We start from the raw sequence: 22,776 nt of genomic DNA on the forward strand, positions 1-22,776 counted from the left end.
TACCAGCTGCCATCTCAGTCCAGTTCCATCAGGTCGTGCAAGTTTTGTTTCAGATAGAGGGACTGCTGTTCCCACTGTTTAAGAAATCCCCATCCATCCCGAGCCAGGGGCATGGCTTCTGTCCCCAGCATGAGAGGAACAAATAGCTGGTTCCCACGTCAGTGTCCTAGAGACCCTGGAATGAAGCCATCCAAATGGTGAGGTCCCTCCGTGGGTGTGGATGCTGTAGAGACTCTGGCGCCCTGCCCCTCTGCCTTCTCCATATCCAGCCTTCAGGAGTTACCCTGCTACGCGGAGCCAGCAGCCATCCCCACCGCCAGGACTGAGGCCCGGTCCTTACCACTGAGAAGGCGAGCGGGGAAGACCACTCCGAACAGCAAACACAAGGAACGGTGGAGAAGAAAGTCTGCTGGGAATTTATATGGTGGCGCCCGCCTGTGATGGCGGCGGCTCGGGACTGCGAGGTCACAACTGCCCTCAGCAACTTAGCGAGGCCCTGTCTCTAAATAAAATCAAAAAATGTCTGGGTACGTGCTCAGTGGTTAATCCTGAGTTCAACCACTGGTACCAAAGGGAAAAAAGCGAACAACAACGAAGCTTCATACAGGGCACAATCGCTGCGAGCTCCTAGAAAGGGGCATAACTTTCCAGACAAAACCTGAAGCCGTTTCACATCTTTGACTTCAAATGTAAGGTCAGCAGTTTTCATTCTGGGGATTTCTTGCAGGAGCATCTGCAGATTGCTAGCTCTTCTGGTCATCCAGTGACTTACGTCCTTCTAAGTCTTTCTACCAAGGTCTCATTCCAGCTCCTCTGCTCCAGGCTACTCAGAATCCCAGGTCCTCCATCTCCATATGAGATGGACTCTGCGCGACCCAAAAGTGAGGAGCAGAGCGGAGGTGAAGGGCAAGGGCGGAGTGAGGCGGAGGTGAAGGGCCAGGTCAGAGCCGAACCGGGTGAGTTGAGGCGAGGTGTGGCTAGTGTGGAGGAGGAGACCCTGGCCTGCCACCACCCTGAACTGTGTCTGGTTCCCATTTGCCGGCTCCGAGGTCCAGGGAGGAGACTGCACCTCGGAATGGACTAGGCATCCAAGCAGGGCGTGTGCAAAAGCGGAGGCTTCCCCGCAGCCCTGCGTCCCGGCGACACACACGTCCTGCGCCAAGTTCCGCACAGGCGGGCCCTAGTGCGGCCCTGCCTCGGAGTGGCAGGACGCTGAGGTACCCAGGCTGAGGACAGACAAGCGCCCATCGAAAGGGATTTCTAGTGACGCCACTGCTGTGTCCCGGCACAGGTTTCCCGTTTTCTTTAAAACAATCACGATTTGTACTTTTAAAATTTTATTATGTAGTTATTTCCAAAGAGGCCAGAGAAATGGATCAAATATCCCAATTCATTGTATTGATTACTGAAAGTGTTCGTGAGCACTTCGTAAAAACTGGACTGCTTTTGTTGAATTAACAGATATTTGGGGTAGGCATATCATGTCCAAATGTTAACCCACAAGCCCAGAAGATGAACTGTGGCCAGGAGCAGACTAGGATGGAGATGTCAGCCCTGGGTATCTTCCCTGCCTGGCCATCACAAGCCCGCAGTCTCTGCCTGGTGTGGCCAGCCCCTGGACATGGCACTCCAGACTCACTTCCTCTCTCACCCAAATCCACTGTGCGGCTGGCCAGTCCCTGTGCCTTTAGATCCTACAGCGTCAGGATCTCTCACTCTGGTGAGAAATTGGTTTTCAAAGCAAGAACCCAAATGAGGAATAGGTTTTAATTGACGAACACTGAAGTGACAAAGGCTTTTCAGAATAAGAACATGTGAATGAAATGAGTTGTTTAGAAAGCTTGTCCTGCTGCACCAGCTTGGGCGGAGCCCAGAGTCACTTGCTGCTGTGGCCACCCATGCAGGCCTGCCATGGTGGTCCAGAGGGATGGCAAACAGGGCTTATTCAAAGCCCAGCACAGGCTGTCCTCTTGCCTGAGAAAGTCCTCACCCCACACCCATGGGGCTGTCCTGGCAGGCCAAAGGAAGGAAGTCAGGCTGTCTGGCCTGAAGGTCTCCCTTTCAGTGGGCCAGACACAAGTGTCCCCAGCATCTGAGATGTTCCCACAGCCTCTTCCTCAAAGCTGCACTGCAGCCTGGACAAGGAACAAGAGGGAAGGCTGAACCAGGCTGCACGCAGAGAAAGGTGGAGTCCCAGAGGGGCCCTCAAGACCGGGTGATCTTGTTGGGGGGCATGAACCCCGTGTCCCCAAGGGTCCTGAGTGCTACTCGGCCATCCGGTCGGATCACGAGGTGGGTGATGCTGCCATTGTTGAGGGAGAGACGGAGCCAGCCTTCTGGAGGGAACTGCAGCGCTCTGCGGGAAGAAAGAACATGCCAGAGGAAGCTCATGCAGAGGGGGCCAGTGCCCTGAGGGACAGGCAAGGCCCAGACCCTGGAGCACCAGAGCAGAGCAGACACTTCAGCTGGTCCCTTGGAGGGGGAGCTGGTCCCTCGAGGGTGCTCAGAGGAAAGGGCCCCTGGATCCACCAGGGCTCCACCAGACTCAAGCTGTGTGATCAGCACAAACAAGTTCCTTGCAGGGCATGCAATTTCATTTCTTCTTTACAATGTAACAAGTGAGAGGACAAAGTATACTAGATCCATTTCTCATAAAATTCAATGTTTTGTGCCAGGGGATGGAGGTGCAATCCACAACCCTGTAGCATTTTCATGCCCTTAAAAGTGCTTATTAGGAACAAAAAACACTTGCTAAGAAGCTCAGTATCACATCTTCCTTGAGTCACCAAATGTCCTTCATGCTTCAGAAGCCAATCTGATCCTCAAACCCAGTGGACATGGTGACATTTTTCTGCTGCGGGTTTGGTGAATGTGTTTTTTTTTTTTTTTTTTCCTTGTTTTAATACGGGGGATTGAAACCCAAGATGCCTCTCCACTGAGCTATAAGGGTCTAGCTGGGGCTGGGGCTCAGTGGTTCAGCACTTGCCTAGCATGTGTGAGGCACTGGATTCAATCCTTAGCACTACATATAAGTAAATAAATAAAGGACAATCAACAACTAATAAAAACATTAAGGAAAAAAAAAAGGGTCTAAGTTGCTGACTGGCCTTGAACTTTTGATCCTCCAGCTCCAACCTCCTGAGATTTCAGTCGTGCACCACTGTGGCTCCATGCTGCTTTTTAAAATCCTCTCAGTATCACCCCTCATAGTTTGCAGGGCATGCTCCTATAGACAGCACAGTGGAGACCACGTGACTACGTGGCCGCCCTGACTGCCCTGGGGAACTCCATTCACGGGGCTTCTGGTGCATCCTGGCATCAGGGTCACCTCCCATAACTGTCAGGGTTCACAAGATAATGTGGTGTCAACAGGAGCACACAGAGTACCAGAATGGCCTGATCACAGGCAGGAAGTGCACGACACAGGTCCAGCAGACAGGGGACGGGCCATCCCGGGAACCTTGTTCTTGCTGCAGGTTGAGCACAACACCCTGCCACCAGCCGCATCCCTTCCTGCCACCATGAGCCAGGGGAGGATCCCAACTCCCCGACAGCTTTGTGCGTTGCGGGGGGGGGGGGGGGGGGGGGGCACTCTCTGACTCTGGGGATCCCCCACCATCCTTGGGCTTCTAGCTGGACCACATATGGGATGCCTAAGCAGATGGGTCACCACAGCCCTGTGGATATACCACAGACAGGAAGAGAGACCGCCTCACTCCAGACAGTACCACTGACCAGACTCTGGGTGCAGAGGAGAGGCAGTCCTTGGTGACGGAAGCCCTGCTGAATGTTTTCTAGTGGGTCCACGGGTGGAGACAGGCTTCCACTGCTTCTCAAAGTCTGCACTCTACTGAAATTTGGTCAGTCCTTTTACATATTTGAAGTGCAAGAGCCTTCCCATCAAGGGGCACATAGACGCTGCTCTGGCATTCATGGAAAACAGGCTGATTCCAGAGCTAAGACCAATACAATACATGAGTCATGCCAGGTGCAGTGGCACACACCTATAATCCCAGTGACTCAGGAGGCTAAGGCAGGAGGATTCCAAGTTTGAGGCCAGTTTCAGCAATTTAGTGAGACCCTTGGTAACTTAGCAAGACCCTGTCTCAAAATAAAAAAATAACAAGGCCTGGTGATGTAGTTCAGTGGTAGAGTGCCCCTGGGTTCAATCCCCAGAATCAGGGGGGGGAAAAACCCAAACATACAAGCCCAGAATATTCCATGGTACCAGAGTGTAGGGAAGGTCCAAAACACAGGTGACCCCGCAGAGCAGCCTGAGCAGCAAACAAGTCGCACTTGTGACCAGCACAGTCACAGTTCACGACCCAGAGAGCAGACACCGGCACGGGCAGTCACAGTGTTGGGAAATGGCCCGGTGGCCTAGGTGTTCAAGCCCCCGGGCTCTATCTCCAGCCCCTCAAAGGCAAGAGAGAAGAAACAAACAATTCAACACACCCAAGGAAGAGGCGCAGCCCTCAGAAGGTGTTCAGGGAGGAACAAAGAGTGCAGGAAGCAGAATCCCCTCCGAGCTGGTCTTGGTGACTGTTGCCAGGGTCCCCTTAGACCCTCCCAGACGCTGGCACCAGCTTGAGGGGAAACAGGGTTTTTGCACAGTCCCAGGTATCTCTCCAACACCAAAGGGTTGGAAGCCCAGCATACAGTACCCTGACCACGGCAGCTCTACCTGTCCACCCAGAAGACCCTCTGACACCAGGGCCCCGTCCACCTGTGCTGTTCTGCCAAAACAATCAGAGAAACCCCACCTCACAGATGTTTTCCACCAGAGAGCTGACCAGGACTCTCCAGCTGTGTGACAAGGCCCGGAAGCTCCCAGAGGAGACAGAGGGGCAGCCACACACCCACAGAGATGGCAGGCGGCAAAGGGAAGGGACGGGTTGTGGTCTGGGCTTTTCTCTAGGTCTACACCCTCCAGCCCTGTGGGCCAGGCAGTGCCTACCTGCAGACAATGTAGCGGATAACATTGGCATGGCATATGAAGATTTCATAGCTGTCCTCCTCTTGCTTGGCATCTGCCCTGTGGATGTAGTTCCGGAAAGCAGCCTCGATCCGGGCACCATCTTCGTAATACTGCTGGGGGCAAAGTGAGGACCATCAGGGGGAAGCAAGGCGAGGTGGCTATCAGAAGGTACGCCCAGCCCTTGCCCCAGTGACCCATGGGGCAGTGTCTTTACCACAGCCTCTGGCTTCCAGTGAGACACAGGAGGGTCGGGCTCGATGGGTGCACCTTCCCGCAGCAGGTCTGTGCTGACTCTGGAGACGCCTGAGGAGGAGCACAGTGTTGTCCACTCCAGGAGCCACCCTGGGCCCTCCCCTGTGGGCAGCATACACCCCAGGCTGCACTGGTCCTGTGCAGAGGCCCCTGGCCCACACTTACCTGGCAGGTGCTTGCTGATGATGTCTGTGGTCTCCACCGCACGGGTCATGGAGGAATGGATGATTTTACTAAACTTCAACCCCAGGCTGGCAAGTCGGAGCCCCGTGAGTTCAGCTTGTTCCCGACCTTGAAGGCAAATACCCCAGAACCACACATACCTTGATCCCTCCTTTAGCCAGTGACACCCACATAGGATCACATGCCCCCCACGGTCCTGGGCCTAGCAGGGGTTAGGGCCTCAATGAGCAATGCCAATAAGATCATCAATTCAACTGTCCTCAACCCCATGCAGAAAAATACACCTCAGTCTATTAGCAGTAAGGAGCAGATGTGCCCCACTGTTGGAGTCCAGGCAGGATTTACTCTGCCTCAACCAAGTCCACACAGCGTAGAGCACCATGATAGCCACCGGCCGTGTGACACCCTGGTGGCCAATACATACGCACTGAGGATTCAGTATCACTGAGCACCAAGCAGCTCCAAATATAGGTGCTTTCTTTTAAATGTATTTTAGCATCTGGCTGGAAATCGCCAGGAAGTCAGTCTCTGTCAGATGCAGAGACCTCTGCACTTGGCGCTTCCCTTCCTGTCTGTACAGTGTTTCAGGGAAGGAGCAGTCTTCACAAGAGCAGGAGAGCAGGCCAGAAAACCCTTTCACTATCAAATTTTTCCATATGAGCACAGATGGGGAGACCCCATCCAAACAGAGGAACTGTTCAGACTAAGCTCAGCCAGGCACAAGAACAGTGTCTGCAGGGCCAGCTACTGGAGAAGCTGAAGTGGGAGGATCGCTGGAGCCCAGGCATTCAGGGTCAGCCTGGGCAACACAGAGAGACCCTTCCTCTACAAAGGTTGAGTCTAGACTCTCCCCACACCCCTTGCATCTCCATTTCCAGGATTTCTCCACAGGTGCACCTGTAGGCACGAGACACTGCTGCCCAGCAAGCCACCCAGATGCTGTGGACAGCCTGCAGGTGCTGGGCAGATGTCTGCAGGCTGGGCCGTGAGCCTGGCACAGAGTGTAAGAGGCGCCACTTCTGGAGCAACAAGAGCATAAGCCTTGCTGGACTGGGAACTGGGCCTGACCTCATGCATCAAGACACCACGGTATTTGCTTGAGTGTTTCCTTCAGTGCTAGGGATGGAACCAGGGACTCCCCCATGTTGGGCAAGCGCCGTGACAATGAGCCAACCTCAGCCCTGTATGTTCTGGCACAGGCACATTAAGAAGCCTGTCTCCTGTCCAAGTTCAGCTGAAAATCACAGGTAATGATGATGTCAAAGTCTGGGCTAGTGGTCCCTGAAGGTTCAAGGGGACCCATGCCCCAACACCCTCAAGGCTGACCATGGGGATCAGCTGGGCAAAAGACCTAGGCACATACCTAGTGGGGTCAAAGTGCGGTCCTTTTCCAGGCAGCCGTCCATGTGGTACTGGGAATGCCTGATGAGGAAGATGTGCCTTGTGGCCTTCGCCCTGTAGTGGTCCAGCCTGGACGCCTGCTCCTCCTCTCCAGATTCCACGTTCCTCTTCCGCAGGTTGACCAGAGAGAGTGGCTCTCGCCTAGTATTAAAGATACGATGGCTGGGCTGGGGTTGTGGCTCAGTGGTAGAGTGCTGGCCTAGCAAGTGTGAGACCTTGGGTTTGATCCTCGGCACCACATATAAATAAGTAAATAAAAAGAAAGGTATTGTGTCCGACTAGAACTAAAAAATAAATATTTTTTAAAAAAGATACGACAGCATGTGCTGTGGCCTCTGTTACAGACCCCTGTGAGAACTCTGCCAAGACAGTGACTTCTCCAGAGAAGCCAAGGCAGCTGGGGGTAACGCCTGCACACCCCGTCCACCTCACAGCTGTAGCCAGGCCTGTTCTGTGCCTGGGAGAGCCTTCCTGCAAGGTGTGGCCCAGTGAGGATGAGCAGGCCATGGACAGGAGGACTCAGGGCCAGTGTTAGAAAGGGGAGCCATGTGCGGTGCAGGGGGGCCTGCAGGCTAGGACTGCACTGTCTGACCAAGGCCATTAGCTGTGGGCTGTTTAAATTCAAAGTACAAGTGGCCCCTGAGTCTTCGGTATCCGCGGTCAGCACCAGAAGGGCACGTTTGGAAGACGATGCTCCTGTACTGGACATGTGCAGGCTCTTTTTCTTATCACTGTTTCCTAAGCAATATAGCATGACAACTACTTACATGAGGTCCATGCTGTATTGGGTGTTGTAAGTAACCTAGGTATGATTTAAAGCACATTTGTATCAAACACTACACCATTTTACATAGGAATTTGAATTTCCATAGATTTTGGTATCCACAGGTCAACTGTAATTTAAATTAAATTATAATTGCATCTAAGCATACTTTATCTGATTTAAGTGGGGTAGTGGCTATCAACTGGCACTTGGGGGGTAGGGGTCATGGAACTAAAAGTACTAAAGGTTAAATGTGGGGGGCAGGGAACTTGGCCAGAATCTACCTGGTAGAGACTGTGGTGGGAGAGGAAGGTCTGGAGGGCCACTGACCCTCATGACTCAAGGATCATTTGGGCAGGGTTAACTTGGGGTGCTGGTCACACACCAAGCAGAGGTATGTTAGAAGGCACTGGGGAGCCTGAGACTTATCCATGCAAAGCTCTGGGATATCCTGGTATGGGGGTGGGGGCACAAGAGACAAGCCCCCTACATATTACCTTCACGGTGCTGCGCATCCCTGCCTGCCACCAGCCCTTCCATCCCCAAGCTCAATGACTTCCCCATCTCCCCACCCAGAAGTCTAGCATGGCAAGCAAACAGGGAGCCTTGCTGCAATCAAATAAGGCTGGACTCAACTTTAGGTTAATTTCAAACAAGTTCTTTGACCTCAGAGTGAATGTTTTCCTTTAAAAGTCCTGAGAAATTCAGAACACTCTTCTGATTTTTTAAAGCGAATGAGTTAGGCATGGTGGCGTATGCCTATGATCCCAGCAGCTCAGGAGCTGAGGCAGGAGGATCACAACTTCAAGAATGGCCTCAGCAACTTAGCAAGGGCCTAAGCAACTCAGAGAGACCTTGTCTCAAAATAAAAAGGGTGGTGGATGTGGCTCAGTGGTTAAGTGACCCTGGGTTAAATCCCCAATACCAAAAGCAAACAAAAAAATAAAAAAGAGAATTACTACAGTCTAACCACAAGAGAAACATCAGACAAACGCCAACTGAGGGACCACCATGAAACCTCCCCACCATCATGAAAGGAAGTCTGAGAAGCTACAAAGTTAACAGGAGCCCAGGGACACCAAGAACCAACTGCCATGTGGGACCTGGGAACAGAAAGCAAAACTAAGGTTATCTCAACAAAGCACAGACTTCCATTATTAATGATCAGGATAGACTTATTAATTGTGATAAATCTACCATACTTAGTATTAAAACGTTAAGAACAGGAAATTAGATGTGGGATATAAAAGGATTCTATTTGCAACTTTTTTATTATGTAAAATATTCCAAAATAAGTTTGTGTTTTAATTAAAGATTAGCCAGGCACAGGGGCACATGTCTAGAATCCCAGCAACTTTGGAGGCTGAGACAGGAGTATCACAAGTTCAAGGCCAGCCTCAGCAATTTAGTGAGGCCTTATCTCAAAATAAAAAATAAAAAATAAGGGGCTGGGATGTGGCTCAGTGTAGAGCGCTCACCTAGTACATGCAGGGCCCTGGGTTCGATCCTCAGCACCACATAAAAAGAGATGAATGGAATGAAGGTATTGTGTCAAACTACAACTAAAAAATAAATATTTAGAAAACAAATTTTTAAATAAGCAAATAAATAAATGGTCTGGGGTTGTAGATCAGTGGTAAAGCACCCCTGGGTTCATTCCCCAGTACCAATAAATAAAATTAAAGGTTAAAAAAATAACTATGAAATTCCTGATACAACTAGGGATATGATATTACCTCTGTGCCCAATTTCTAAGTGTCAGTGTAGAGATAACAGCTGCAGGTACCTAGGAGGTTTAACTGGAACTGGGTAAATCCCACAATAACCAATCCCTGCCTCTAAAGCAGTCTCTCTAGTAGAAATAGAACCCAGCAGCATATGTAATTTTAAGTTGTCCAGTAGCAGCATTAAAAGAATAAAGAGAGGCTGGGGTTGTGGCTCAGTGGTAGAGCGCTTGCCTATCATGTCTGAGGCACTGGGTTTGATCCTCAGCATCACACATAAATAAATAAATAAAGGCTTTTAAAAAAGTGAAGAGAAACAAGTGAAATTGACTAATACACTTTATTTAATTCAATATACTAAAAGTACTGTTATTTCAACCAAATATTGAAAAACTGCACTGCTTTGGGTTTTAAATTTATATTGACATTAAATAAAACTAAAAATCCTTGTGTAATCACAGGAGCATTTCAAAGGCTCAATAACGACAAGTAGATGATGGCCACAGCACTGACCAGATCCAAGAAGCGCCTGGTTTACTCTGGCTTCCTCCTAGCAAATGGACCCTCAGCGGGGTGGACCCTCCTTGCTCACTAGCCCTCAGGCACCAGCACGGTCATCCTCACACTCGGACCCTCAGGACCACTAGTCACAGCCATCCTAACACAGGACGCTGTCACTCCAGACACAGCTGCTATGGCACACAGACCCCGGGCACGGATTCCGACGCCCAGGGAACGGCCGTCCCGGCACCCCGGGCACGACCGCCCCGGGCACGGACCCCGGCACCCGGGCACGGACCCTGGCACCTCGGGCACAGCCGCCCCAGGTACGGACCCGGCACCCCGGGCACGGAACCCGGCACCCCGGGCACGGGCACCGGCACCGCCGCCCCGGGCACAGACCCGGGCCGACGTCCACCTGTCGGGCGCCCACACGCCGCCTCGCGCCGGGGGCGAGGGGAAGGAAGCCCGCCGCCCGCCGGCCCCGCGCACCTGTCCCAGTTGGGGTCCCAGACGCCCCGGCACGGCCGCGCGCCCCCCGCCCAGGCCGGCGCCTCCGCCGCCCGCGGCTCCGAGTCCCCGCTGGTGCGCGGCTTGCCCACCGCCACGGCCGAGAAGAGCACGGCGGCCGAGCCCCCGGCCAGCCCGCAGGCCGCCAGCTGCAACGCCTGCCGGAACGCCATGCCGCCGTCCGCGCCGCCCACGGCGCGCCGCGAGGGACACGCTTCCGCGCGCGCCCGCTCCGCTGACTGAAGCCCCGCCCCGGCCGCGGGGGCCGCTGGGAGGGCGCGGCGACCGCGGCGGTGGGGGAGAGCAGACCCGGGGGTGTGCAAGGAAGGCGGCCGCGGCCCTTGCGCGGTCCGACTCCGCCGGTTCCTGACGCGAGCGGCGGAGGTCCTTTCACGCCCCCGCCGTCCGACACCGCCCTGCTGGCGGCAGTTGCTCTGGAGACCGCGGAGCGACCCTCAGCCTGGGAAGGCGCCGGCGCCCGCCTCGCTGCAGGCGGAGGGCGAGCAGCGTGCGTCCCGGGGCTTTGCCCTGGCAGAACAGTGCAGCTTCATGGACCTTTGTATGGGTTCATTTTGTCCAAAAATACAACTAAAATATTATTTGTCAAGGTACCCAGAACTGAGGATAATAAAAGTGCTTCTCTTTCTCTTTAAACCGTGTCCAGTCCGTGTGACCACCTTTACATATTTTCCGTATCCCTGGTAAATGTCCACGTGGGGACACTAACAGCCTCGCTCCCTGCTTTCCTGTGTGCCTGGCAGCTCCGGGTAAACGTGTGTGAAATGAACCGAGTGAAAGCAGGCCGTGATAAGCCAGAAACCCAAGAGTATGAATTTGCATTACTTTAAAAAAATACTACCCCAAATTTTTTCTTTTTTCCTGGCTTCACCCTGACATCCTGAGAACCCATATGTGAAAGTGGTGGCAGAGAATCCTGCATCTGAATCCAGGATTCACCTATTAGCGGGTCTTCCCTCAGTTTCCCCATTTGTGAAATGAAAACAAAGAGTGATGCCTACTTTATGGGATTTTCGTAGGATCAGCATGAGCTCCAGCACAGTAACTCCCTCAACAAATGTTGGTGCCACGGCTTGCACCTAAAATTGGGAACTGGACTTTTTTTTGAGAGGTGGGGAGTGGGTCTTGCTGCTATGTTGCCCAGCCTGGCCTCAAACTCATGGGCTCAAGTGGTCCTCCTCTCTCAGCTTTCCAGAGAGCTGGGTTCACAGGCGAGTGCCACTCCTCCCAGCCAAACTCTAGAACTGAATGTACACTCTGCCAAGACAGGAAGTAGTGTGATCATCAAGGTCTTTATCAATTGCAGGAGCACCTGTTACTCTTGCAAATACTCTAAACTTCCTTCAGCAACTGCCCCACCCCACCCTGATGTATTTTGAACCAAAAGAACAGTTCTCCGAAATTGAGGGTAAGCAGGCACATGAGCAGATACCGTACTCTGGTGTTCATAGCAGGAGTACAGCAGCCAACAGCTGAAGACAATCTGAATGTCCACTAACAAAAGTAAACAGGACATGATATCCACACACACTGAAATGAACATTCAGCCTTAAAAAGGAAGGACATTCTTAAAATGCTACTAACATGGATGAGCCTTGATAATGAAATACCACAGGCTGGGTATTTGATAGAGTATTTCTCATAGTTCTGGAGGCTGGGAAGCCCAGGGTAGAGTTACCAATCACAACTCTTTGCTTCCAAGATGGTGCCGCTGAAACCAGTTGGACAGGCAACTACATTCTTTGCCTCTGCTGCTGTAACGGCCAGTGGGGTTACAGCCCATGCAGCAGAGGACAGCAACAGGTAGCCACACCACAAGGGTGTGAGTGCCAGCAGCCAGCAGGATATAATGTCCACTTAGGACTACTGTTAATCAGGCATTGGAAAAGTGCCCAGACTATTGGTTTGGCCCATGACCTTCTAACTGTGCCCTTGAGGCTTTCCCTTGTAGGCTTCACTCAGGTCTGTCCCTCTTTTCCTTTTTCTGATGCTCTGAGACAAAGGAGTAGCTGGGATTTTTGGAATGTTGCTACAGGTTAATTCACGGAGTAGCTGTACATTTAGAGAAGCCTTCTGGAGGGTCACTGCCTTGACTGCCTGCTGCCCTTTTACCTGTCCTAGTTGTGCTGAGCACTCTGCAGCACTGTCCCATATGGCACTCACAAGGGGCTTGACCACTCCCTAAACCCCACTCTTAACAGCCCCCCAGCAGGGTTAAGCTTCCACTTGAATTCTGAGGGGACACATTCAGACCACGGCAGATATTATGGAGGCGACTGAGCCAGTCATGAAGCCAAGTGCCCTGTGATGCTGCTGCAGGAGGCACCGTCACTCAAACTGACAGTGGGATGGCGGGGGCCCAGGGACAGGGCTGGTGTTCATGGGGTAGAGCTTCACCTTGGGAAGGTGAGAGTCCTGGAAGGGTCAGCAGTGGCCACATAATACTGGCCACATTTTGGGCCACTGAGTTGTGTGCTTTGACAGCAAGCTATGTGTTGTGCATGCACCACATCACAGAGGGAAACCCCAGTGACCTGTCCTCTGAGAAACCACACTGTGGGAGGCCAAATTTATGGGTGACTGAGTTACACTCCCCAGCTGGATGCTGAGGCGCTCAGTCACAGAAATGGGTGTGTCTTGCTACAGCCCCATGGGTGAAGCTATGCTCATCTGTTCCTTTGTAATATAACCCCTTGCCCCGTTTAGGATAGAATCTTCCATGGAAATGCCTTGTGTGTGTCCCCTCCTCTTACTGTGCCCTTGGGTGTGGCCTACCCAGGTGTCAGTCAACCTGCTGACAGTGGACATCATGAAGATAGACTCAGCCCCCTGAAACCTGACCCCTTGCCTCATTTGAATAGCTTTTCCTCAATAAAAGGGGTCAGCGTGTGCTCTCTCTCTCTCTTTCTGTGGACCCTTAAGGTCAGAGGAGCCGTCACAGCAACCCCAAAGAAAAAGGTATTTGTGTCTCTTGGGTGGTTATTTCGTGCAGCCCAGTTAGCCCAGTTTAACTAGAGTGACCCCTGAGCCTTTTAGTCACGAGAACCGAAACCCGGCACCACACCAGGGAAGCAGCTGATCATCTCTGTTTATTGCAACCTCTTGGTCCAGGCAATGAGGCCACCTCTGAGACACAGCACTCTTACATTTAGAGACTTCTGTTTCTCCAATCACAATTCTGAGGCATCTCAAATCACATGATTTAAAGTCAGAAGACGTCCTGGCTGGGCTCTGCTCTCCCCTGTCCAGATGCACCTGATGTCCTCCCCAGGCCAGCGTCACTACCCCAGAGAGGCCAGATAGACGTACCATACCAGAGCTGCCAGGTTGGCAAAGAGCACCCGGAACTGCAAAGAGAACAGTCAGGCCGTGACAACACCTAGCAACAGCCACTCAGTGGACAGAGGTCACCTGACCACTGCCGGCCAGGTGGTCATCTGTCAAGTCCTGCACTGGGGCCGGCAGAGGAGAGGACAATGTCACAGCTATGGCAAACAGGCAGTGACAGACATCTGAACACCAGCTTAGCTACTCACCTAGTACTGCCCTGTGCTACGGCCTGTCTCTGCTCTCACCTCCCTCTGTCCTGTTCCTACTCCTAGACGCCCCCTGAAATAGCCTTGGTCAGGTGCCGCTACCAGGCTCATCACCACAGCCCTGGACTGAGCTGCAGGGCACTCGGTTGGTACCGTCTGTGCTGGCTCAACAGCTTCCTTCCCCCAAGCACCCTCCTGCAACCACCTAGTGTGAAGACTGCTACAGCCTCCCAGCACTGGCCTGGCTGTAGGAGCGCTGCTGTCTGTCCTCTTCCTGCCTTGGAGGCCTGCCCTCTCCCTTCTCAGCCTGCCTCCCCAGAGTGCCTGAGGACCCCAAGCCACAGCACAGTTCCCTCTTGCTGTACTTCCCAGAAAGCCTCTGACCCTGGCCTTCACACCTCCCCAGGGGCTGGCCCAGGCCCAGGCCAGGGGGATATTCAGCCTCTGCCAAGAGTCCCCTTCTCTAGGCAGCTCACTCGCCCAGTCTTGACAGTGCCCAACTCCCTCCTTCACTCTCCCAAATGCCCAGCCCACTGCCTCTGCTCAGACGGAGTCCTGCTCCCACTGTCGCCCGAGGAAGGGCCCCGCCTAAGCACCTACTTGAGGACCCCATCCCCTCCGCCTCCAGGGAACCCTCTGCACATATGTCCGCCCACCCCAAAGCAGCCACAGCTGCACCAAATGTGGGCACATCTCCAAGGCTCGACCCCTCTACAGCCAGCCCCCTGCTTCCCCCACCCCTTTACAAGCTTCTTGAGAACTTTCTGGTTTCCTCTACAATTCCTAGTCACTCTTCAGTTTGAAACAGTTTGGTTTCGGCCCCCATCCAGTCCTGGAGTTGCTCTTGGGAAAGTCACTGATAAGGCTCACTGTCAAAGCTGAACAATGCTCAGTTGCTGCTTTCCTGATTTCCAGGAAACCCCTGCTCTGTCTAACCAGCCCTGCCATGTCACTTCCTGCCCTTGGTATAGGGTTGTTTGGTTTTGTTCTTTGTGGTACCAGGGACTGACCCCGGGCCTTGCATATGCTAGGCAAGCACTCTACCACTGAGCCGCAGCCCCAGCCCTTTTTTATTTTGAGACAGGGTCTCACTAGGTTGTTCAGGATGATATCACACTTGCGATCCTCCTGCCTCAGCCTCCTGAGTGGCTGAACTATGGATGTGCACCAGCTCCCACTTTCCTTTTTTATTTTTAATATTTATTTTTTTTTAGTTGGACACAATATCTTTATTTATTTATTTTTATGTGGTGCTGAGGATCGAACTCAGGGCCTCGCATGTGCTAGATGAGTGCTCTACCGCTGAGCCACAACCCCAGCCCCTCCCCACTTTCCTTTTAACTCTTGGAGTGTGTTCATGTCCATGCATGTGGGTGTGCACACATGTGCTGCATGCAGATGTGTGTGTGTGTGTGGAGGTACTGCTTTTACATGTAGTGTCTGTGTGATATACAAGATAGGTGTGGCGCCATAGTGTAGTGTGGTATGTGTGTGTGGCAGGTGTAGGTACTGTGTATGTGTGTGTGTGTGCGCGCGCGTGCACGTGCGCGCCAGATGCAGGTACTCTGAGTGTGTATGTGTGCGCACGCCAGGTGCAGGTACTCTGTGTGTATGTGTGTCAGGTACAGGTATCTGTGTGTGTCAGGTACAGGTATCTGTGTGTGCGTGTGTGTGGCAGGTGCAGGTACTCTGTGTGTATGCCAGGTGCAGGTTCTCTGTGTGTGTGTATGCCAGGTGCAGGTTCTCTGTGTGTGTGTGTGTGCGCGCATGCCAGGTGCAGGTATTCTCTATGTGTGTATATGTCAGGTACAGGTATCTATGTGTGTGTGTGGCAGGTGCAGGTATCTGTGTGTGTGTGTGTGTGTGTATGTGTGTATATGTCAGGTACAGGTATCTCTGTGCGTGTGTGTGTGTGTGTGTGTGTGTGTGTCAGGGGCAGGTATCTGTGTGTATGCCAGGTGCAGGTACTCTGTGTGTGGCAGGTGTGCGGGCCTGCCTCCCTCTCCCCTCACCCTTTGGAGCTCTTTCCCAAGGGGGTTCTGAGCTGGACCTCTCTCCCCCAACAGCAGGGGTGGAGCCCAGTCTGTGAGTGCCTCCTAGGTGGCTGCTTAACCAAATGCCTCCTGCCGAACTGACAGTGGATGGGGCACAAGGACCCCTTGGGAGGCCCCCTGTGGCTTCAAAGCTCTGAGGCCAAACACAACATCTGGCAGATACCACCCAAGGATGGCCAAGGAACCTGGAATAGGGGCGAAATGTGGCTGGAGAGAAAGCATGGCTTGCTGAAGGCACACAAGATGGGTGGAGGGAAAGCGCTTGTGGCAGGTGCCCCTCACCTGCAGGGGCACATAGTTGATGTTGACAAACTGCAGGGGTGTCCATACTCGCCAGTTCATCCTCAGGGCAGGCCAGAAGCCACTCCTCATCTTGGTGGCTAAGGTCTCAGCATCCTTCCCCTGCAAGGAGGGCAGAGGCAGAGGTGAGCAGCTAGCCATCCAGGGAGCCACAGCCTGGGCACCTGAATGGCAATGACTGTGTCCCACCCAGCACTATTGGTGGGACCCCAGGCCTCATGCAGACCAAGCAGGTGCTCTACCACCATGCTGCTGCCCCCTCCTTACTTATTGGTTGACCAAGTTCTGATACTGAGGATTCAATCCAGGGGCAATTCCCACTGAGATACATCCCCAGCCTTTTTAAATTTTATTTTTCATTTTAGGACAGCATCTTGCTGAATTGCCCAGGCTGGCCTCAGACATGCGCTCCTCTTGCCTTAGCTTCCCAAGCAGCTGGGATTACGGATGGGCACTACCATGTCCGGCTTGGCAATGATCTTTTAAAACCATACTGAGTGGCTCTGTTCTGTTTGTGTGTGGACACAGCTACAGCCAGCCAGCCAACCAGCTGGACATCCTCAGTCCTGACAGGGTGGCAGGCTACACCCACACAGCAGGGGCCCGTCTCACCCTCACAGCCCTTGGACTTGGTCTGACAGTGGTTCACTCCATGGTTCCAGCAACAGAACTTCTACTTAAGGCTACACTGTGAATTCTTTCCAAAATAAATAACCACCAGAGTTGAGGCATCCCCAAGAAAACCTTGTCAGGAGTTTGTCACACACTGGTGACCCCAGCACTCAGGAGGCTGAGGTGGAAGACTGTAAACTGGAGGCCAGCCTGGTAAGTTAGTGAGACCCTGTCTCAAAATAAAATTTTAGGAAAGGGCTGGGGATGTAGCTCAGTGGTAGGGAGTTTGTCTAGCATGCATGAGGCCCTAGGTTTAATTCCCAATCTCCCTCCCTCCCTCCCCCTCTCCCCGCCTCACACACACATATACACACACACACAGCCCCAATAAATTGAAGAAAATAAATATTAAGAAAATAATAAAATATATAAGGGGCTGGGGATCAGTGGCAGAGCACTTGCCTAGCACGTATGAGGCACTGGGTTAAATCCTTAGCACCACATACAAAAATAAATAAAATAAAGGCATCCTGTCCATCTACAACTACAAATAAATAAATAAATAAATACACAGGACCAGAAAGGAACCAATCATACTGAAATACAGTTGCCAACACATTTGGAAAATACCCTGCGGTACAGTTGAATGACAGCTTCTGTCAGCACCCATGACGAGCCCTGACAGCAGGTCCAAGCAGCAGTGCACGCACAGGAGTCATGAGGTGCCTATGACAGCTGATGTGGAGAGCCAGTGTGCCTGGGAGCTCACTGGGGACCAGCAGCAGTGCCAGCCCTACTGTGGCCTGCTTCCTACACTCACAGAGGAAAGTGCACACTTCCAGGTTGAGCCCAGTAAGAAGCCCACGGCCCATGAGCTACCCAGGGATGTCTGGTCCCTGTGCTCAAGTGAGCCCTGGCAGGTGCTCGGGAGACACCCACCTCCAACAGGTTCATGACGAGGAAGAACAGCAGCAGGAAGGCAGGTGCGAAGACCAGGCGGTCCAAGAGGAGCCTCCTGATGCCTGCCCAGGGCGCCCCGGGAGGGATCCAGTGGTCCATGAGCAGGTAGAAGTAGTGGCTCAGTGGGCCTGTGATAAAGAACCTGAGGTCCAAGGCGGCGTGAGCAGGCGGAACTTCTGCCTGCCCACAGCCAGGAAGGCTGGGCCTCACCCCAGATCCATCCCAGGTCCTATGCCCCCCCATTGCAGGGTGTCACATGGTCTACAGCAGGGCTGCTCAGAGAGCACACTGAAGTACCTGGGACGCTACCTCCCAGCTGTTCTTCTTGCGCACTGCTGTCTAGGGGAATCCATTTGAGCCTCACAGGAAAATGACTCATGCTAGCATGCTTGCAAGTATAAAAAGATTGTGAATTACAGATTTTTTTTTTTAATATTTATTTTTTAGTTTTCGGCAGACACAACATCTTTGTATGTGGTGCTGAGGATCGAACCCAGGCCGCACACATGCCAGGCGAGCGCGCTACCGCTTGAGCCATATCCCCAGCCCTGAATTACAGATTTTTAAAAAGTTACTCTTGGGCTGCGGATGTGGCTCAAGCGGTAGCGTGCTCTCCTGGCATGCGTGAGGCACTGGGTTCGATCCTCAGCACCACATAAAAATAAAATATATTGTGTCCACCTAAAATTAAAAAATAAACATATTTTTTTTAAAAAAGTTACTCTACAGGCTAGGAGAGTGCTTGTCTCATGTGCATAAGTCTGTAGGTTCCTCCCAGCACCATGCACACAAAAAAGATGCTTCGGTTGGAAAGCATTCAGCCAAGGTCACATACGTTCAGGGTGGTATGCCCACAGACTGGAAAAGACTTCAAAATAATTCATCTACAAAACTGATGTTGGTCCAAAAGCTCAAGGTAGACTAAGCTGTTAAAACTCCTAGCTGGGCACAGTGACAGGTACCCGTAGTTCCAGATACTCTGGAGGATGAGGCCAAGAGATCATCTGAACTAAAAATTTGGAGCCAGTAAGACCCTGTCTCAATCCCCCCTGACCCCCGCAAACAAAACAAAACAAAACAAAAGGGGGTGGGGATGTGGCTCAAGCAGTTACACGCTCGCCTGGCATGCGCGGGGTGCTGGGTTCGATCCTCAGTACCACACAAAAATAAAATGAAGATGTTGTGTCCACCGAAAACTGAAAAATAAATGTTAAAAAAAAAAGTCCTGAATCTTTGTGTCTCTGTGATTCAGAAAGTGGTTCACAACCTGGGCATTCTTCAAGATACAACATTTGTTTTCTGGTGGAGCTGTAAAAACAACAGAAACTGACTCATTCCCTCTGAGCTGTTTCCTCTTTGTGAGCTCAACTAGGTTGCTGGCAGCATCTTTGGATTACTGAAATCTGACTCTAGGTTGAGGTAAGTCATGTGCCTACGGGTCCATCTCAGAGAGGTCAAGATACCTGTCCCCCTCAAAATGCAATTCAAATTAAGAACTACACCTCAGCAGCAGCATGTGCCTGCAATCTCAGCTACTCAGGGGGATGAGGCAAGAGGATTAAGCCACAGGAGAGCTTGGGAAACACAGCAAAAGTTCCATAAAAACTGTTTCTCAACAAAAGTTCCATAAAAACTGTTTGGGGCTAGAGCTGGAGTTCAGTGGCAGAGCATGGTCTAGAATATGTGAGACTCTGGTCAGATCCCCAACACCAGAAAAGAACAAAAAACTAACGTGCATACACACAGTGCACAAGCCACACAGATTTCCAACTCTTTGCCCCAATGGCTGTCAGCGTCAGGCAATTCCACCACCATGGTGCTGCAGCCCGTCTCTGCTGTGCTTGGCTAGCTGGGTCAGCCGGCCCCGCTGTGGCCCTCACCCATAAACTGCATATCTGAGAGGCCCACTGACGTCCAGATTTTGAGAGTCTTCTTTTTTCCTCTTCTTCTCAATCATCTGGGCCAGGACATTGCCAAGTGCCAACAGAGCGCCACTGTGGACAGATAGGAATGAGAAAACAAGAGCACTCCCACAGAGACACGCCTTTCCTTCGCGGAGCTGGAAGGCTGCCGGACCACACTGCGGACAGACACTGGATCCTCATCAGGCAGCTGCCAGAGCCCCAGGTCAGAGTGTGGAGGCAGCTCGGCCTCGCTCCACACGTGTGATCCATGAGCTCCAGCACTGGACACACCAAAGCCAATATCCGGGTCGTGCTGTGGACCATGTACACAACACCACCATCCTGGGAGTCAGGAAGGTGACATTGCTCTGTATTTTGACTGTGGTGTCAAAATACATACCATATAATCCCACACACGTGGTAAAACTTCAAGAACTCAACACACACAGACGAACACAAGAAAAACAGAATATCTGATCATTTGTGGGTCAAGAGTATGCCAACATTCTGGATGTGATACTGTATTATGGTTTTGAAAACATTTCCATCTGGGTACAGTGGTGCACAACTGTAATCCCAGCAACTCAGGAGGCTGAGACAAGAGGATCCCACATTCAAGGCCAGCCTTGGCAACTTGGCAAGACTTTTGTCTCAAAATAAAAAATAAAAGGACTGGGATATAGCTCAGTGGTTAAGTGCCTCTGTGTTCAATCCCCAGAGCTGCAGGGGGAAAGTTTCCAAAGGGTACTAGAGATATCTGTGTTGTTTCTTACAAGTATGTGCAAATCTACATCACTGCAATAAAAATTTCAATAAAGAAGGTAGAAAAAGGCCTAGTCACACCTTCTGAGGCTGGAGTTCATAGCTGCTTCCTGAAAGCTACAAAATCCAAAATTTTAGTTGGGCACAGTGGTACACACCTGTAATCCTAGCACTGGGGAGGCTGAGGCAGGAGAATCACAAATTCAAGGCTAATCTAGGCAACTTAACAAAATGGTATCTCAAAATTTTATATTTTAAAAGGGTGGAGGTGCAAGTCACTGGCAGAATGCCTCTAGGTTCAATCCCTGGTACCAGACACACACGCACAAATCCAAAATTCTTAGTGTGGACTTACAGACACCCCTACCCCAGTACTGGGGAAAGAACCAGAGGTGCTCTACCACTGATCTGCTGCGCAGCCCTCAGGCTCCCCTCTTTTCTCACCTATCTACCTTCCCACTGCAACCTGCACCTGCACTACCCCCAGCACCTTCCTCCTGGTGTGCCCTCTGCCCCCAGAGCTATTGCTTCATGTCTCTGCAGCCCGTTCAATGTTACTTCTGCAGGAAAAACTTCCCTGACCGTTCTAGGTCATGTATTTATCTGCTGTTTCTCTAGTTCTTTGTAGTTCTGGGAGAGGGGGAACTTCTGCACCTGTTTTGAACGCAACTTTTTGCCCAGCACACACGAAGCACGCTATGCATTTATGAAAGGCTGAATTAATAAAACAAAGAGAACAACCCTACAAAATTAGTAAACCCAAGAAAGAAGGACTGACTCATAAAAACTTGAATACTCAAAGAAAGGGCAGAGCTTGCCAGCTCTGTCGTGCTGGCAACAGTCTTTTGATGGGGAGGTCCCTCCAGAAGGCTCTGGTCTACACCTGGAGGGGCGACGACCTCGCTCAGGACCCAACCTGCAGGCCGCCCCTTGCTTCTGCTCAAACAGGGCAGTGGGGTCACCTTGACGCCTGCGGCTTTTGCCCTGGGCGCCCACGGGCTGCAGAATGGTCAGCGCAGCTCTGTGCTGCGGAGTGGCCCTCCCTTCCGCCAACTTCCTTTCCCCTGCGCCCCCTTCTCCTCCCCTCTGCCTGCCTCTCTTGCCCTGCAGCCCCTCTCTCCCCTCTCCGACGACCCCTCCTGCAGCACGCCCACCTGCTGGCCGCCTTGGTGAGCACCGGGTAGAGCCGCAGCAGCAGCAGGTACTGGGTGAGCGCGCGCCGAGGGAGCGACCCGAGCGCGGCCTCGGACCGCAGCCTGGACGCCGCAGGCGCCATCACCGTCCCCGCTGCGCGCAGCCCCGGCCGACCCGACCGCAGGGCAGTCGGGCGCTGGACCTGGGGCCCGGGGTCGAGGAGGCGGGGCGGGGACAGCCTGACATTTCCCGACTCACCGCGACCCGCAGCGCGGCCCGGCACCCACACTGCTGTGCGCAGCGCGCACCTCCGCACACTTTTCCGCGGTCCCTGGCAATGCACCGTCCCCCCAGGCGCCGTTGCGGATTGGAGCCCCTCAGGGCGGAGCAGGGCGGGGCCTCTGCGCGGACGTCAGCCGCCCGCCTCCGGATCCCTTCCCCAATGCAGCGCGCCTGCGCACGCGCGAGCCTCGGCTCCGACGGAACGGTCGCCGATTGGAGCGCCGCCCTTCAGGCGAGGCGTCTGATTGGACGGCCGGTGCTTCCTGTATCTCGCGAGAGCCGGTGGGAACGCGCCAAATTCGTCCCGGAGGCTGAGGAGTTCCGCGAGCGTTGTGATGGTTCTGAGGAACAGCGGGCTGCGGCGCGCGGAGCCGGGCGCGGACGGAGAGGCCAGCCGGTGAGGGCCAGGGTCCTGCTCCCGGGGCGCCCGCGGGAGCGGCGGCTGAGCGGGCGGGGGCGTGGCTGGGGAGGCCGCTGGCCCCAGGCGGGCGCGGGACCAGAGCGGCAGCTCGCGGGTGGAGAGCCCCAGAGGTGCTTGCCGCCCGCGCCTTCCCGGGTTCGGGCGGAGCGGCGTTCGCCTGGGTTCACGGGTGCAGCGCGCCAGCGCCCAGCCGCGTCCCGGCCCTGGAGTGCTCTTCCTGCCGCCAGCCGTCCCCGCTCCGACGCGCGCTTGGTGCTGTGTTCACCGCCGACACAGGCGGAGGCCGTCCAGCCTTTGTACAAAGCCCCAAGGTCGCCTCCAATTTCCGCAGAGCCCTGGCTGCTCCGAGCTGTTGGGTGAGCGGGTTCCCACCGGTCGAGGGCTGTCAGAGGACGCCTCGCCCCTTCTGTGCAATGTGGATGTATAGGGAGTAACCTTTTAACATACAGACGGTCCTCTTCTAAGGCTCACCGTGAAAACT

At 53.1% G+C, this 22,776-nt stretch overlaps 3 protein-coding genes across 5 annotated transcripts in view; 1 reads left to right on the plus strand and 2 right to left on the minus strand.

The window, feature by feature from the left end:
- Positions 1–1,320: 1,320 nt before the first annotated feature.
- Pgam5 (PGAM family member 5, mitochondrial serine/threonine protein phosphatase) lies at positions 1,321–10,502 on the minus strand. Of its 2 annotated transcripts, none has more exons than XM_027951973.2 (6): positions 10,295–10,502; positions 6,777–6,955; positions 5,396–5,521; positions 5,193–5,281; positions 4,958–5,088; positions 1,321–2,356 (listed from the first exon to the last, which is right to left on the minus strand). In XM_027951973.2, exons 1-6 carry the CDS (start codon positions 10,483–10,485, stop codon positions 2,206–2,208), a joined length of 867 nt encoding a protein of 288 aa, XP_027807774.1. In that variant the 5' UTR covers positions 10,486–10,502; the 3' UTR covers positions 1,321–2,205. The 2 variants fall into 2 exon arrangements, with proteins under 2 accessions (XP_027807774.1, XP_027807773.1); XM_027951972.3 differs by having other exon boundaries at positions 4,958–5,091.
- A 2,899-nt stretch (positions 10,503–13,401) lies between these two features.
- Pxmp2 (peroxisomal membrane protein 2) lies at positions 13,402–21,842 on the minus strand. Its single transcript, XM_027951974.2, has 5 exons — positions 21,613–21,842; positions 19,673–19,786; positions 17,772–17,934; positions 16,203–16,322; positions 13,402–13,677 (listed from the first exon to the last, which is right to left on the minus strand). The coding sequence occupies exons 1-5, from the start codon at positions 21,732–21,734 to the stop codon at positions 13,612–13,614; spliced, it is 585 nt and encodes a 194-aa protein (XP_027807775.1). The 5' UTR covers positions 21,735–21,842; the 3' UTR covers positions 13,402–13,611.
- Positions 21,843–22,187: 345 nt separating this feature from the next.
- Pole (DNA polymerase epsilon, catalytic subunit) overlaps positions 22,188–22,776 on the plus strand; it is a 46,517-nt gene continuing 45,928 nt past the window's right edge. For both annotated transcript variants that reach the window (XM_027952016.2, XM_071615840.1), the window contains exon 1: positions 22,188–22,271. In XM_027952016.2, the coding sequence (XP_027807817.2) occupies positions 22,210–22,271 (62 nt within the window). In that variant the 5' untranslated portion in view covers positions 22,188–22,209. The remainder of the gene's footprint in view (positions 22,272–22,776) is intronic.

The sequence above is a fragment of the Marmota flaviventris genome, chromosome 1 (genome assembly GCF_047511675.1).
Source record: "Marmota flaviventris isolate mMarFla1 chromosome 1, mMarFla1.hap1, whole genome shotgun sequence".
Lineage (NCBI taxonomy): Eukaryota > Metazoa > Chordata > Mammalia > Rodentia > Sciuridae > Marmota > Marmota flaviventris.